This window comes from Erpetoichthys calabaricus, chromosome 3, assembly GCF_900747795.2.
Source record: "Erpetoichthys calabaricus chromosome 3, fErpCal1.3, whole genome shotgun sequence".
Taxonomy (NCBI): domain Eukaryota; kingdom Metazoa; phylum Chordata; class Cladistia; order Polypteriformes; family Polypteridae; genus Erpetoichthys; species Erpetoichthys calabaricus.
Genome location: NC_041396.2, coordinates 103,680,168 through 103,697,342, shown reverse-complemented (window position 1 = coordinate 103,697,342; position 17,175 = coordinate 103,680,168). Strand labels below are relative to the sequence as shown.

The 17,175-nt window shown below is 39.9% G+C and overlaps 1 protein-coding gene across 3 annotated transcripts in view; it reads right to left on the bottom strand.

Moving 5' to 3' along the window:
* Positions 1-12,022: 12,022 nt before the first annotated feature.
* Positions 12,023-17,175, bottom strand: part of LOC114648297 (sulfotransferase 6B1-like) — a 145,056-nt gene continuing 139,903 nt past the window's right edge. For 2 of the 3 annotated variants that reach the window (XM_051925614.1, XM_051925613.1), the window contains one exon: positions 12,023-12,198. In XM_051925614.1, the coding sequence (XP_051781574.1) occupies positions 12,071-12,198 (128 nt within the window). In that variant the 3' untranslated portion in view covers positions 12,023-12,070. The remainder of the gene's footprint in view (positions 12,199-17,175) is intronic. The other variant, XM_051925615.1, reaches the window with a different exon arrangement.

The following is a 17,175-nucleotide window of genomic DNA, read 5'->3' as shown; positions in this document are numbered from 1 at the left end:
AGTGATAGAGAGAGATGATTAAACCCTTACAGAGCAGAGCTTATGAAACCCGCTACTCTGCTTAAATCCATTGGCCATTACTGGATGAGAAGACCATCTCCTGGCAAGGACAACAAGATAAGAACACCACTTCCAGGTAGGAATGAATGAATGAGAAGACTGAGACAAGTCTGCTTCACTGTAGTCAACACATTATTCCTGATTAGAGGTGAGGTACCAGACTCCCATTTTCAGATTAGAAGAACACCAGCAGCTCGGAATTACCGCTGTGGCAGGTGCAGTGTGCAGAAGAGAGATCATGAGAGTGCAAGGAAGAGTAAGTCAAAGCTCAATGTTAAATGATCTAAACATTGTGTGATAAAGCTTTCCAGATTTTTTAATATAGTGGGCAGACACTTTCCAGATTTTTTAATATAGTTGGCAGACACTCCAAAATACAGGCAGGGTCTACAAAGCTGAAAGCCTTGTATATAATTAATAGGACTTTGAATCAATCCTGCAGGAAATAGATAGCCGGTACAATAAGACTAAGACAGTTTTCTACAGTTGAGAAAAAATAAAATAAAAAAAAAACAAAACAACCAGATACTTCTTGATGACTTGGCAAAGGCACAGTAGATCCAGACCAGAGATTTAGATAGAGGATTCTGGAGGTGTCAGGCAAGAGGGCCAATCACATTACTTCAACATGGCAAACATCTGTCCTTTCTTCTTCTTTAACTGCTGCCCCGTAATACGGCTAGACTCTTCTACCTCACTATAACTGTTAAAAAGAAAAAGACAGCAGGCAAAAGATGTTCATGCACTTAGTTCAAACATTAATAAAGTGTAACGTTATTTCTTGTTCTGCCTCCTTTCTTGATACATCTGTACACACTTTTTAAAATAATTTTTAACGTAGCCCCATTGTTGGCCATTTTTATTAGATTAGTGTGCTAGTTAAAAGCATTTACCATTTATATGTTTTGATGCTTACTGATTTTTCTCCTCATTTGACATTTTCACTGTTTTTGTTTGAGAAATATTTTTCTTACATGTTCTACTTTTGTTATTTTTAAATGTACCATTTATTTATTTGATTTTTTGAAGTTACAAAAATTAACTGGAACTGTATAAATGTAGGTGCAAAAAAAAATTCACATTAGATGAGGAGTGTGCTCACAAAAGACAGCAGAGATGCGGTTAGATATGTAAGAAAGAATTTCACTGCACTCTGTTCACTTGCTATTAATCAAAAACTGAACTATTTGATGCTGTTTTAATTCTGGTCTTTTACTAAAAAATATTTTAATTTTAAAGCTGTTAAATTCAAGTCAATTCAATTTTATTGTCTCAATAGATAAGTTTGGTTTCTCAGCAGATTTTACAGAGTCACCAAGACAACATTAAAAAATCATCACAAAGAACATAAACTTATTACAAATAAAATATAGGAGGAAGTCAGACTGATTTAACATGTTACTATCACCCACAACTTGCCAACTTTTCATAACCACTGTCAATACATATTTTTTCATGTTCTTTTATGGGGCAATATGCATATGGGCCAAGTCTTTAGTGCTGTTCTTCATAGCTCCATGGACCAGGGGCCTCATGTATAATGCTGTGCATAGAATTCACACTTAAACATGGCATATGGACAAAACTGGAAATGTGTGTATGCAAAAAAAAATTCAGATGCATAAAACTCTGCGTAAGCAGAGTTCCACACACTTCCCCTGCAACATGAATTTTAATGCACATGCACACTCCCAACGAGTGCTCCTACTTGAATATGCAAATCAATATAAATAGCCCCTTCCATTCAGTGTTTTGTTAAACAACCATGGCAAATGTACATGTAAAAAAGAATTTTAGTGAATACGAAATGGAAGTTCTGCTCAGTAAAGTGGAGGCATTGCAAAAAACATACTATTTGGTAGCTTAAGCAATGGTATTAACAACAAAAGGAAATTGATAGAGTAGTACAATGTGGTGGAGGCACTCAAAAGGTCAGATATGAAAGTCACCGTGAAAAGGTGAATCATAGCCCACCATCTGAAAAAGATCTATTTCAAGATTACAGTCGACACCAGCAATCATTGAGGTAAGAACAATCCCGGGTCAAGGTGCCAGCTCTTTGCTACCAATCCGCCACCATGCCCCAAAATTTTTAACTATTAACAGCATACATTATTTAAAATAAGGTTACAATTTATATCTAAAATGTGATATGTATATAGTTTAATACATTTCATCATAGAAATGATATCAAGTATACATCCTAGTTTTCTAACAGCACACAGCTCCAAGAAAATTAAATTGACTTACAAGCAAGTCATTATCATCTGTAAATACGCACTGCTCTCTTCTAATTCTTCCATTTGCGATGTCTTCTAACAATGCTAAAGCAGCTATGATAGTTGAAATAGTTTGGTCATTCCATGCACCATTTTATTGTTACAGAATGAAATGCAATTAATTTCAGTGTATTTGATAAAGTCTGTATCATGGATGAAAATCTAAAAAAGAAACTTAAATGACACAGAAATAGTAGCACTGCTTCGACGCTGGGTGCGGCCAGTTTGTAAAACTGAACAGAAATGTGTATACACATGGTATGAAGCTGCCATGAAAATGTGCGTGGCTTATCACCAAGTTTGGTTTTTATACATTTCAAAGTGTGCGTGGAAACAGGCATACGCAATATTTTTGTGTGTAAACACCATTTATACATGAGGCCTCTGGATTCAAATCCCAGCCCAGTCATGGGGTGTGCAGAACTGTCACATTTTCTCTGTATCCCCTTCATTTTTTTCCAGTTATTTAGGATTCCTCCCCAGCTATATAACATAAGGATCAGGTTCTTTAGCAGCTCTAAGCTTTAAATCCTAGGTCAGGGGTCCTCAATCACAGTCCTGGTGGGCCGCAGTGGCTGCAGGTTTTTGTTCTAACCCAGTTTCTTAATTAGAACACAATTCTTGTTAATAATTTAATTTCATGGCTTGTTAGTGCTTTACCTCTGCTCTATCAGGTAATTCTCTTATCCTGGATGTTCTTCCCCTTTCTAAGGATATCATCCAAAATGGATGAGTAATTCTCAGTCCTTCACTTTTTTCTCTTTTTTCCTTCCAATTATTTAATTAAACCCAATAGTGCATGATAAATACACACAGGTGTAAATGGTAACAAGCTAAATAGAGAAATGCTGGTCTCTTTTGTCATTTGCATGTTATTGCTAATTAGGAGCAATTAAAAATCAAGAATACAGCTGTTTAAGACTAAAATAAGCAATAAGGGTTCAAAATCTTAATGAGCGAGACAACTAAAGTGAAGCAGAAGTGTTACTTGAGCAATAAGTGCTTCTTATTAAGCAACTGGGTTGGAGCAAAAACCTGCAGCCACTGCAGCCATCCAGGACCGTGATTGAGGACCCCTGTCCTAGGTTATATAAGTGTGCTTTTGTGGTGGATGAACATTCCATCCTAAGATGGCTCTTCTCTTGCACTGCGAGAATACACTCTAGCAGGCTGTCCTAGTGATGAAACAATGGACCCAGTTTAGAGCCATTGCTTTTAATACTGTGTGCATAAGATCTTCTATTGTCTTGCCTTAATAATAAGCTCCAGAATCTAAATCTATATTAATTTGTATAGAAATATATTTTTATACACTGTACTCAAAATGTGAGAAACTGAAAACAAAAAATATATAAAGCCTACTGATTAATGTTTTTTGATTTTTGTTGTAAATCAAACATGAAGAGCTGACTTTTTAATGCTTTCATAAAAAGAAAATCCAGCACTGCTCATTATATACAGTATATTTTTTAAATGGTCCATTTTCTTTGTCGTTGCCACTTAAAGAACATTGCTACTCAGCAGTTAGTATCAGAGCCAGTTATTGTGAACTGTTCTATTTTTAAATCAGGATCCATTCTGTCTGACTGTCAGTCTCTCTTGCTGTATCATGTTACATGTTATGGCTTACTAACACAGAAACACATTTCTTGGCACGCTGCGGTAAAGAGTTCTAGTACACAATTTCTCTTCTAGAGCCAGGCTAAATCGGAAGTAAGGCAAAAGGTATGACTGACTCTTTCATGAAGCATGCAGGATTGTTTACATAAATTTAAGTAATCTACCTTTGTTAACTTTTTAAATTCCTTTGCCATGAATGCTCTTGTACGGGATACGTAAGTTAAAGAAGCTTGTATTGTTTATTTTATTTATACCGTCATAAGTCATAACAGCTTAAGAAAAGTTGCAGATAAATCCATGACATTCTGACAAGAATATGTAAACCTGACCAGCTAGATATTCCACAAAGTGTTTTCAGTGAGTAATCTTAATTTTAGTTAATAAACTGGGAATATTTCAACCAGTTTGGGTTTCACCAAAGCAGATTATGCAAGTCCTAATTGGTAACTGAGGTAGCAAAGTGTAACCTCTTGCCCTGTTCTGCACTAGTTAATAGATGAAGCTAGAGAAATGCTGTGAATTGAGAGTTCATGAAACTCATGACAAACAAAACTTCAGAACAAGGTTTAGAGGATTATTTTTTTAGCATGTCTTGGTGCATTCTCATCTAAATTAATCTTGCATGTTCATTACAGGATGCATTACAAGTAGTGTAGTGGTTGTGTAGCTACCTCACAACAAGTACACTGAGTTTCAAGTCCCATGTACCCCTTGTGTGGAGTTTGCATGTTCTCTCTGTATACATGCTGGATTTCTCCCACAGTCCAGAGAAATGTGTATTAAGTGGATTGATGATGCTTTGCATCTCATTACTGTTTGGCTGATAGAAAAATTAAGGTTTCTGAATCATTAAATCTAACAAGTTTTATTAGCAGCAATAAATGGTTAGTAATTAGGAAAATATCTGGAAAAAAAAACCTACTGCCACTGTGAATGTCCGGGATCTGAGTTTGACACCGGTGGCCTACAGGCTGGTTATCTTTAAAATTTATTCAGAGCGTATAGTTCCTAAAGATCCTTTTAGATTTCAGGGTTTTTTCATTTATGCATACAGTAAATGATAAAATAAGAAGTCTGAAGATGATGAAGATTGGGCAGAGTAGTGGCTCTGAGGCTAGGGATCTGCACTGGCAATCTTGCTGGTTCAAATCCTGTAAATGTCAGAAGTGATTTCACTCTGTTGGGCCCTTGAGCAAGGTCCTTAATCTGCAATTGCTCTGTCCTGGGTATGACGTTAACCTGCATCCAGCTCTGCAAGCAAGTACTTCAACCTGCAGGGAAAATATGGGGGTTGGTGGCAGGATTGGCACTCTAGTCTCCATAAAAAACCTCACACTGTTCCATTCCATCAGAACTAGTGTGGTGCTGAAGTGTCACCCATTGCATGGATGCATTTGGGACCTAATCTGGGATCCTGAGGTGGTTTGTCATGTGGTGGGTGCGGCAACCCGCTGTATCAGCGCATGCTCCTTACCTCCTCTCTCTCTGAACACTGGAAAAGAAAAATATAAGTGAGAATTTCTTGGTGGGGTGGCCTGATGGCACAGTGGTTAGTCTTGCATCCTCACGGTTTCATCATCCTTTACTTACAGTGCATCCGGAAAGTATTCACAGCGCAACAATCAACAAGGCGATTAAACGGATCTCAAAAGAGGTCTTCTAGGTTGGAAAAAAAGCGCTTGGCTGCCAAAACCATATATATATATATATATATATATACATATATATACAGTGCATCCGGAAAATATTCACAGCGCATCATTTTCCACATTTTGTTATGTTACAGCCTTATTCCAAAATGGATTAAATTCATTTTTTTCCTCAGAATTCTGCACACAACACCCCATAATGACAACGTGAAAATAGTTTACTTGAGATTTTTGCAAATTTATTAAAAATAAAAAAATTGAGAAAGCACATATACATAAGTATTCACAGCCTTTGCCATGAAGCTCAAAATTGAGCTCGGGTGCATCCTGTTTCCCCTGATCATCCTTGAGATGTTTCTGCAGCTTAATTGGAGTCCACCTGTGGTAAATTCAGTTGATTGGACATGATTTGGAAAGGCACACACCTGTCTATATAAGGTCCCACAGTTGACAGTTTATGTCAGAGCACAAACCAAGCATGAAGTCAAAGGAATTGTCTGTAGACCTCCAAGACAGGATTGTCTTGAGGCACAAATCTGGGAAAGGTTACAGAAACATTTCTGCTGCTTTGAAGGTCCCAATGAGCACAGTGGCCTCCATCATCCGTAAGTGGAAGAAGTTCGAAACTACCAGGACTCTTCCTAGAGCTGGCCGGCCATCTAAACTGAGCGATCGGGGGAGAAGGGCCTTAGTCAGGGAGGTGACCAAGAACCCGATGGTCACTCTGTCAGAGCTCCAGAGGTCCTCTGTGGAGAGAGGAGAACCTTCCAGAAGGACAACCATCTCTGCATCAATCCACCAATCAGTCCTGTATGGTAGAGTGGCCAGACGGAAGCCACTCCTTAATAAAAGGTACATGGCAGCCCACCTGGAGTTTGCCAAAAGGCACCTGAGGGACTCTCAGACCATGAGAAAGAAAATTCTTTGGTCTGATAAAACAAAGATTGAACTCTTTGGTGTGAATGCCAGGTGTCACGTTTGGAGGAAACCAGGCACCGCTCATCACCAAGCCAATACCATCCCTACAGTGAAGCATGGTGGTGGCAGCATCATGCTGTGGAGATGTTTTTCAGCGGCAGGGACTGGGGGACTATTTAGGATAAAGGGAAAGATGACTGCAGCAATGTACAGAGATATCCTGGATGAAAACCTGTTCCAGAGCGTTCTTGACCTCAGAGTGGGGCGACGGTTCATCTTTCAGCAGGACAACGACCCTAAGCACACAGCCAAGATATCAAAGGAGTGGCTTCAGGACAACTCTGTGAATGTCCTTGAGTGGCCCAGCCAGAGCCCAGACTTGAATCCGATTGAACATCTCTGGAGAGATCTTAAAATGGCTGTGCACTGACACTTCCCATCCAACCTGATGGAGCTCGAGAGGTGCTGCAAAGAGGAATGGGCGAAACTGGCCAAGGATAGGTGTGCCAAGCTTGTGGCATCATATTCAAAAAGACTTGAGGTTGTAATTGCTGCCAAAGGTGCATCAACAAAGTATTGAGCAAAGGCTGTGAATACTTATGCACATGTGATTTCTCAGTTTTTTTATTTTTAATAAATTTGCAAAAACCTCAAGTAAACTTTTTTCACGTTGTCATTATGGGGTGTTGTGTGTAGAATTCTGAGGAAAAAAATGAATGTAATCCATTTCGGAATAAGGCTGTAACTTAACAAAATGTGGAAAAAGTGATGCACTGTGAATACTTTCCGGATGCACTGTAAATACTGCATCCAGTCATTGTCTGCCAATTCAGTTATAGAAAATCCTACTCATGAGAAATTACTAAAAATGGCTTTGGAAGACTCATTGTTGGATGAACATGAATGTTTCTTGATGCCTACAATTGACTTAAAGTAGAGAAACCACAAACAGGCAGATAAAACACTTTTCAGTAAAGAAATCCATTTTCTGGGTCATTATCGCAAGCAAAAGCATTAGGTTCTTTTCATACGATCATTTATACTGACACTGCATCACATGCTAATAGGAGTGGTCTCAGTTTAGTCATTTTTTGCTATAATTCCTATATGACTAAATGAAGATTTGACTTTCTCACTTATGTACAGATATGAAGTTTAAACAAGGTACAATTATTGTAGTGAGAAAAAGTGCTGTACCAACAGATCTTAAACTCAATACTCATAAACTTTCTGGTATTTTAGACATCTCGTTTTGAATTTTTCCATATCCAAATACCTAATTTTTTCTAAACTCATAAAGTAGTGCTAAGAAAGAATGCTCAAAGAAACTTGTAGATAGTAAGATAAAAAAAGATAGTTTAGGTAAGACTATGAGCAATGAGGGGAAATGATCCATTGTAAGAACCTTATGACTGACTGGCAAACTATCATGGATTGATTCCTGTCTTGTTCTGCGCTACTTGAATGTACTCAGACTCATTATAGCCACATACAAGCAACATTGAATGAACAGAGCTGTTCATTTATTACCATTAAAACTGAATTTTGTGTGTTATTTCCTTGCCCATTCTTGTATAAGACTTCATGATTTTACCTTACTCTGTAGACATGCTATTACAATTACTATTGTCAATACTATAACTAATATATTGTTTTAATTTCATATTCATTGAATATTTATTGAAATTGAGGGCAAAGACTCATGCCAACTTGACAGTGTGCCACTAAGCTCTTTCTGGCAGAACTTTAAGCAGCAATCTTGTATACCTAGAATACCCAGTGTAAAATGTTTTCACATTTTTTTCATTATACAATTTAAATTACAGACAGACATTGATCAGGGAAAAAGACTCTTCAATACCAAAGTATAGTTTATAGCATCCGATCATTCTGAGAGTGTCTGAGCTTTGTTCAGTTCCTCTGCATTAACAGTATCTAGCTGTGAAGTTTGTAATGCATCAAAACCTCATTAGATTGTGTCTTATCTTCTTTAAACTGAGTAAATAAGGATTAAATTTGAGATATCTGATGAGAGTACAGTCAAGATACAATAAACCTAAGTTATCATGTTAAACAATACCCTTAGGAATAAAAAAGGTTGGAAGAAATTTTTAAGTCTAATTACCAAAATAAACATACGTATATTTAATAGAATAAATTTCAGCATAGTAAAAAATAGTAAATTAGCCAAAAAGGTAATAGAATGTATGGCAAATGGTACACTGCAGATATACCATGTTACAAGCAGAATCTTCTTTGCATTACCAGAACACGATATGACTCATGTTCATATTTAAGATGATGTCTAAAAACAGATCTCTGCAAAGTGATCTAAATTAATTACAAATATATAACACAAAATAATTGATTGCATAAGTGTTCTCCTCCTTCAAGTCTATATTTAGCAGATGCACGTTTGGAAACCATGACAGCCACAAGTCTGTGTGGACAGGTCTCTGTCAGCTTTGCACATCTGGACACTGCAATTTTTCTCCATTTTTCTTTGCAAAACATTGATGCACATTGTAATAACTCCTTAGTTTTCTTTGGAAAGATGTTAATTAATGCTTCGCAACAAGTTTGAAGCAGACCATAACATGAATTTGAGCCTGGTCTAGATGTTGATGAAACTTTAGCTACCTTTTCCTTCTCTTTCTGATCCCTTGGTCCCTTGATAATGCTTTTAATATATTGATTAAATACAGGCTATGTTGGATATATAATAAAAGAAGCAGAATAACACCACTGCCAGCGGAGCACCGTCTCATACATTCATCTCTCGCAATGTATGAAACCAAATCAATGTTGACTTTACATTATTGTTTTTAAACCACTCCTGTGTAGCTTTTGCTTAATGCTTGGGGTCATTGTCTTGCTGGAAAACAAATCTTTTCCCAAAGTGCAGTTTTCTTAAAGACAGTATCAGGTTTTCTTCCAGAATTTCCCCCTACTTTGCTGCATTCGTTGTACTCTCTACCTTCACAATCCTTCCAGGGCCTGCTGCAGAGAAGCATGCCCACAGCATGATGCTGTCACCACCATGCTTCATGGTGTTATGTTTTTAATAATGTGTAGTGCAAACATAGTGTTCAGTCTAATGACCAGAAAGCTCATCTCACCATAGAACCTTCTGCCAGCTAAACTCACAGTCTCCCATATTTTGTAACTCAAGTAAAACCTGAGAATTACTTGGGCAATGAAAGTGCAAGCATTACTCAGGCAATGGTATAGGCACGTCTTGTATAAGTGTCAGGCCCGAGTGTTACCCTGGCAATAGTTCAGATGGTCTTCTCCTAGCCTCATAATTGCATCTTGTAAGAAACACCTCTCATCAGAAGTGATGACAAGGTGAATCTGTCTTCAGGCAGTGAAACTGAAACTGACAACAAAACTGAAACTGATTTTGGTGAATCCACATGTGCAGTGTGCTGTTCATATTATTATTATTGTTCATTATTGTTATCATTATTATTGTATCATTATTATACTTTCTACACTTCTGACTTTGTACTTTTAGTGTTTGGCACATTTTACAGTAGAAAGATGAGGTTTAATAAAAACATAATTTTTCAAGCCAAAAAATGCCACACTTTTTACATGGTCTTTTGAGAAAAAATGTAATGCTAAAGATGTTACCTTAACTCCAGAGGATATTCACTGACTTTGATATTTGCTTGTATCCATCCCACAACTTGTGCTTTTTAATCACCCTTTCACAGAGTTTCTTGGAGTGTATTTATAACACAATCAGCCAAAATCCCCTGGCTACAGATGGGTGATCTGCATTGAACTAATTATGTTGCTTCTAAATCCAATTGGCTACCCAGTGATGATGTGGTGTGTCAAAATAGGGGTGAATACTTATATGATCAGTTACTTTGTGTTTTATATTTTTGATCAATTTAGACTACTTTGCAGAGATTTGTATTCACTTTGACATCAATGATCCTTTTTTCTGTTGATCAGTATGAAAAAAGCTAAATAAAATCTACCTGTAATGCAGAACTGGTTGCTGTCCAAACTGTGTCCATGTTAATTTAAAGGACAACATTGAAAGGTCTGAATTAATTAAAGTAGCTTCTCTTGCCATTTGTCTAATAGCACAGGACGACTTCTCTGAATACTTTTTTTTTCCAGTTTATTACTACACTTTCTTTCACGTAAAGACTAATATTCCAATCGCCTCTCACTGTCTGACAAAACGAGCATCTGCTCAATGCTCTTTATTTGTACTGTAAGACGTTTGCAGCAGAAAAACAAAAAAAAAAGAGAGATGTGGACTGGCTCAGTTACCATAATACCTTGCGTAAAGGAGCATTACAACTAGATTACCGTAAAGCTTTTTTGTGATCAGCCAATTTACCAGTTTAGTCTTTTAGTGATTTAGATTGGCGGCATATCAATTGGAGTATCCCTAAGCAAAGTACATTTAAATGTTACGTTTAGTAAATATTCCAATAATCAAATCTTTATCTTATAATATTTATTGCTTGTAAAATAATATATTGCATTGCAACCAGTAGTTATTGTTAGTTATTCTAAGCACTGTTGTCAACTTGCACTATCAGCATTGTCATGTTATCTAAATGATGCCTGACTGATGGCGACCTTCCTCTTCATCCTATCAATCCTAGGAGTCTGTCTCAGTAATAGTAAGGCAGGAGAATTATGAATAGCAATACAGATAAAAAAATCTTAAAGCATCTTGGCTGTGATTTTTGTATCATCTGCATAATCTGCTTGCCAGGTAAAGAGGTCTTCACCAATGACAATTTGCACTTCACATTCCAGTATTGCTGTACTCTGCTGCCAGTACACTTTGGAAGCACTTGGCCTTGTAAATTGATAATACCAATTGCATAAGCATAACATAGTCAGACCCATTTAGTACAATTCAGGGTCATGAGTAACTAAGGCCTAAGCAGGCACCACTGAGTACAAGGCAGGTACCAACCAGGATGGGGTGTAAATCCATCTCAGGGATCAGTCACATTCCCACATTTGCACAGTGCTAATTTAGAAACACAAATAAACCTAAATCATATGAAATTTAGTTGTGTGAAGACATCAAATGTGAATCGGTGAGGCAGCCCTGTGCCACTGCATTGCATGTAATGGATCCCTGTTTCTGCCCGAGTTTTTTGAGATTCTGTGCAATTCAAACTCATGCAGATTAGGTTGAGTGGTAAATCTAAACTCATTCTGTGTGATTGTGTGTGCCTTTGGCTCCTTCATTATAGCTGATGCTTCAGTTGTAGACTCTGGTTGTTGCCTCCATATAAAGGAAAAAGTAGTTTCAGAAATTGAATATGTGGATTTGACTCTCTTATAGATTATAATGTTTATAGGCATATGTGTGGCAGAGTAACAATTTTTATTTATTTAATTAAGCAGTAAGGAACATGTAAAGCTCATAAAAGGTAACACACTGCAACTTATTTTGAACAGTATTATTTAAATTATAAGGTTGTTGTTTAAAAACTGCAAGAGCAATCGTTTCCAAAATTAATATTGATCAATATGGAGGATTTCTTTTTTGTATGTTCATTTACAATATTCATCATATTTCAGAAGGTCTCCAATCTTTGTTCCTGCAAGGTGCTTCTCAAATTTGAGATCTACAGCCTTGCTTTGTTCTTCAGTCAAACAGTTTTTCCAGTCACCAATATCACCTGAGTTGTGGGGAAAACAAAATTATATAATTAGTTTTAATTTTACACCAATCTGATTAGCTTTTAGAACTTTATAACACTGGTTCATCTCATTAAGTTTTCTTTGCAGAGCCTATTCTGTCAGTCAAGCTCTAATAAAATGCCAGTCTGTTATCCTGCAAACACAGACTAGTTAGCACAGACTGTTTGTCATCATGTATCATTGTTTGTGAGTCAATTTGCATAAATGTCTTTGCTAAGTACAGAGTACAGAGTCCAGCCCCTCTCAAGGAGAATGGTTCCAGAGTCCAAGCTGTGTGTCGAGGTGAGTCCGACTATATCTAGCCAGAACCTCTCAACTTCGCGCACTAGCTCAGGCTCCTTCCCCTTCAGAGAGGTCACATTCCATGTCCCAAGAGCCAGCTTCTGTAGCCGAGGATCGGACCGCCAAGGTCCCCGCCTTCGGCCACCACCCAACTCACACTGCACCCGACCTCCTTGGCCCCTCTCATAGGTGGTGAGCCCATGGGAAGGGGGACCCACGTTGCCTCTTCGGGCTGTGCCCGGCCGAGCCCCATGGGTGCAGGCCCGGCCACCAGGCGCTCGCCATCGAGCCCCACCTCCAGGCCTGGCTCCAGAGTGGGGCCCCGGTGACCCGCGTCCGGGCAAGGGAAAACGCCGTCCAAAATTGTTTTTCATCATAGGAGGTTTGTTTAACCGCTCTTTGTCTCATCCCTCACCTAGGACCAGTTTGCCTTGGGTGGCCCTACCAGGGGCATAAAGCCCCGGACAACAGAGCTCCTAGGATCATTGGGACACGCAAACCCCTCCACCACGATAAGGGGGTGGTTAAAGGAGGGGTCCTGGAGAGGAGGGGTCCGTCGGATAGTCGAGCCTCGGATTCAGGAGGAACAGTGTGGTTTTCGTCCTGGTCGCGGAACAGTGGACCAGCTCTATACCCTTAGCAGGGTCCTGGAGGGTGCATGGGAGTTTGCCCAACCAGTCTACATGTGTTTTGTGGACTTGGAAAAGGCATTCGACCGTGTCCCTTTGGGAATCCTGTGGGGGGTACTCCGAGAGTATGGGGTACCGGCCCCCCTGATAAGGGCTGTTCGGTCCCTGTACGATCGGTGCCAGAGCTTGGTCCGCATTGCCGGCAGTAAGTCGAACCCGTTTCCAGTGAGAGTTGGACTCCGCCAGGGCTGCCCTTTGTCACTGATTCTGTTCATAACTTTTATGGGCAGAATTTCTAGGCGCAGCCAGGGCGTTGAGGGGGTCCGGTTTGGTGGACTCAGGATTGGGTCACTGCTTTTTGCAGATGATGTTGTCCTGTTTGCTTCATCAGGCCGTGATCTTCAGCTCTCTCTGGATCGGTTCGCAGCCGAGTGTGAAGCGGCTGGGATGAGAATCAGCACCTCCAAATCCGAGACCATGGTCCTCAGCCGGAAAAGGGTGGAGTACCCTCTCAGGGTTGGTAGCGAGATCCTGCCCCAAGTGGAGGAGTTCAAGTATTTCGGGGTCTTGTTCACGAGTGAGGGAAGAATGGAGCGTGAGATCGACAGGCGGATCGGTGCGGCATCCGCAGTAATGCGGGCTCTGCATCGGTCTGTCGTGGTGAAAAAGGAGCTGAGCCGCAAGGCGAAGCTCTCAATTTACCAGTCGATCTATGTTCCTACCCTCACCTATGGTCATGAACTATGGGTAGTGACCGAAAGAACGAGATTGCGAATACAAGCGGCTGAAATGAGTTTCCTCCGCAGGGTGTCTGGGCTTTCCCTTAAAGATAGGGTGAGAAGCTCAGTCATCCGGGAGGGGCTCAGATTAGAGCCGCTGCTCCTCCGCATCGAGAGGAGTCAGATGAGGTGGCTCGGGCATCTGATCAGGATGCCTCCTGGACGCCTCCCTGGTGAGGTGTTCCGGGCACATCTAACTGGGAGGAGGCCCCGGGGAAGACCCAGGACACGCTGGAGGGACTATGTCTCTCGACTGGCCTGGGAACGCCTTGGGATTCTCCCGGAAGAGCTAGAAGAAGTGGCCGGGGAGAGGGAAGTCTGGGCATCTCTGCTCAAGCTGCTGCCCCCGCGACCCGACCTCGGATAAGCGGGAGACAATGGATGGATGGATGGATGGTCTTTGCTAAGTAAATACATTGTTCCTTCCAAGTAAATAAAGGAATAAACAATTCAAGAAATAGTGTCAATACATTTATTTTGTAAGTCAGCAACAACTATAACAACAGGTTTACAGTTTGTCATTGTCTAACCCAATTTACCAAGACCAGGGTCTTGGGGGGTGCTGGAACCTATCCCAGTTAGCATAGGGCACAAAGCAGGAACAAACTCTGGACAAGGTGCCAGTCCATTGTTGGGCGAACACACACATACTAAGGCCAATTTAGTGTCACCACTTCACCTAACCTGAATATCTTTGGACAGTGGGAGGAAGCCAGATCACCTGGAGGAAACCCACACAGACATGGAGAGAACATGCAAACTTCATACAGGGAGGACCTGGGACATACAACCTGGACTCCTTACTGGAAGTCAGCATTGCTAGCAATGTGTCACCCGAGGATTGCACACAAAATCAGAAGTTACTATGATATTATAACAAGGATTTGGTTTGCCTTTATTGTCTGCTGTCGATTGCCAACCAATCAGGATCAAAATTTCTTCTCTGTGATATTTTAGTTTCAAAGTTAATGGCACACTGTTTCCTGTTTGAAAGGAACAGGATTCCCACACTCATGGAGATCCCGGAAAAATTAATGCAAATTAAATGTATTTTATTACTGTTAAAAGTGTGTTTTTCAAAAATATGAAAGTCTTAGAATTAAATAATCATGCAAACAGTATATTTTCTTTTCTTTTTTCCAACATAAACAATATCACATAAAAAGTCGCTTTCAGTGCTTTGAAATAGAAAAATTAGTGAGACCAAAATTTCAGTGTGTAATTTGATATTTACTAATATTACAGATTTTGGCCAAGGGATTCAAAACATGAATATATAACACTATATTGTGACGTGTGAGTCCCTGTCTTGCACCCCAAAACAAGAGGCTGAGTCTCAGTACTTTAGCAAAACCAATTTTATTCAGCTTGAAACAGGAACAGCACAGTTATTTATTGTAGCGGGATCTACAACTCTCCTATACACAGAAACAGAAATCAGGCAAGGTCGTAGCCAGGTTAGTGGCCAAGTAATACAGTAATCCCTCCTCCATCGCGGGGGTTGCGTTCCAGAGCCACCCGCGAAATAAGAAAATCCGCGAAGTAGAAACTATATGTTTATATGGTTATTTTTATATTGTCATGCTTGGGTCACAGATTTGCGCAGAAACACAGGAGGTTGTAGAGAGACAGGAACGTTATTCAAACACTGCAAACAAACATTTGTCTCTTTTTCAAAAGTTTAAACTGTGCTCCATGACAAGACAGAGATGACAGTTCCGTCTCACAATTAAAAGAATGCAAACATATCTTCCTCTTCAAAGGAGTGAAGCAAACAAATCAATATGTCTGTTTGGCTTTTAAGTATGCGAAGCACCGCGGCACAAAGCTGTTGAAGGCGGCAGCTCACACCCCCTCCGTCAGGAGCAGGGAGAGAGAGAGAGAGAGAGAGAGAGAGAGAGAGAGAGAGATAGAGAGAGACAGATAAAAAAATCAATACGTGCCCTTTGAGTTTTTAAGTATGCGAAGCACCGTGCAGCATGTCGCTTCACGAATCAGCTGCACACAGAAGGTAGCAACGTGAAGATAATCTTTCAGCATTTTTAGACGAGCGTCCGTATAGTCTATGTGTGCGAACAGCCCCCCTGCTCACACCCCCTACATCAGGATCAGAGAGAGAGTCAGCGCACGAGAGAGAGAGAAAAGTAAGCCGGGTAGCTTCTCAGCCATCCACCAACAGCGTCCCTTGTATGAAATCAACTGGGCAAACCAACTGAGGAAGCATGTACCAGAAATTAAAAGACCCATTGTCCGCAGAAATCCGCGAACCAGCAAAAAATCCGCGATATATATTTAAATATGCTTACATATAAAATTCGCGATGAAGTGAAGCCGCGAAAGGCGAAGCGCGATATAGCGAGGGATTACGGTACTGTTCCCTGCATTTATAATGTTCCTTGCATCTCCCATTGATGATGGCGCTTATAGCACGACTGCGGTTGGCTTGGATTTGCTTCTGCAGTGAGCTGCTGCAGCGCTGGGAGCCTGCAGTTGCCCTGGCAACAAATAAGCTGTCTTCCACAGACATTGTGATCACACTTTAGGATGCTCTGCAGCATGTCGTCCCATTGGGGGCAGTCCCAAATGAGTTTAGAAACCTTACTATATATATATATATATATATATATATATATATATATATATATATATATATATATATATATATATATCTATACTAATAAAAGGCAAAGCCCTCACTGACTCACTGACTGACTGACTGACTGACTGACTGACTTACTCATCACTAATTCTCCAACTTCCCGTGTAGGTAGAAGTCTAAAATTTGGCAGGCTTATTCCTTACAGCTTACTTACAAAAGTTAGGCAGGTTTTATTTCGAAATTCTACACGTAATGGTCATAACTGGAACCTGTTTGACTGACTCACTCATCACTAATTCTCCAACTTCCCGTGTAGGTAGAAGGCTGAAATTTGGCAGGCTCATTCCTTACAGCTTACTTACAAAAGCTAGGCAGGTTCCATTTCGAAATTCTACGTGTAATGGTCATAACTGGAACCTGTTTTTTGTCCATATACTCTAATGGAGGAAGCGGAGTCACGTATCGCGTCATCACGTATAACGCCTCCTACGTAATCACGTGAACTGAAAACGAGGAAGAGATTTACAGCACAAGTCAAACGCGGGAACGAAGGTAAATGACGTTAATTGTTGACTGTCTTTTAATACTGTGTACTTGTTGAGTGTCTTTTAATACTGTGTAAGCATACATATTAACACATGTGCAATTAAACGTGTGCATTTACGG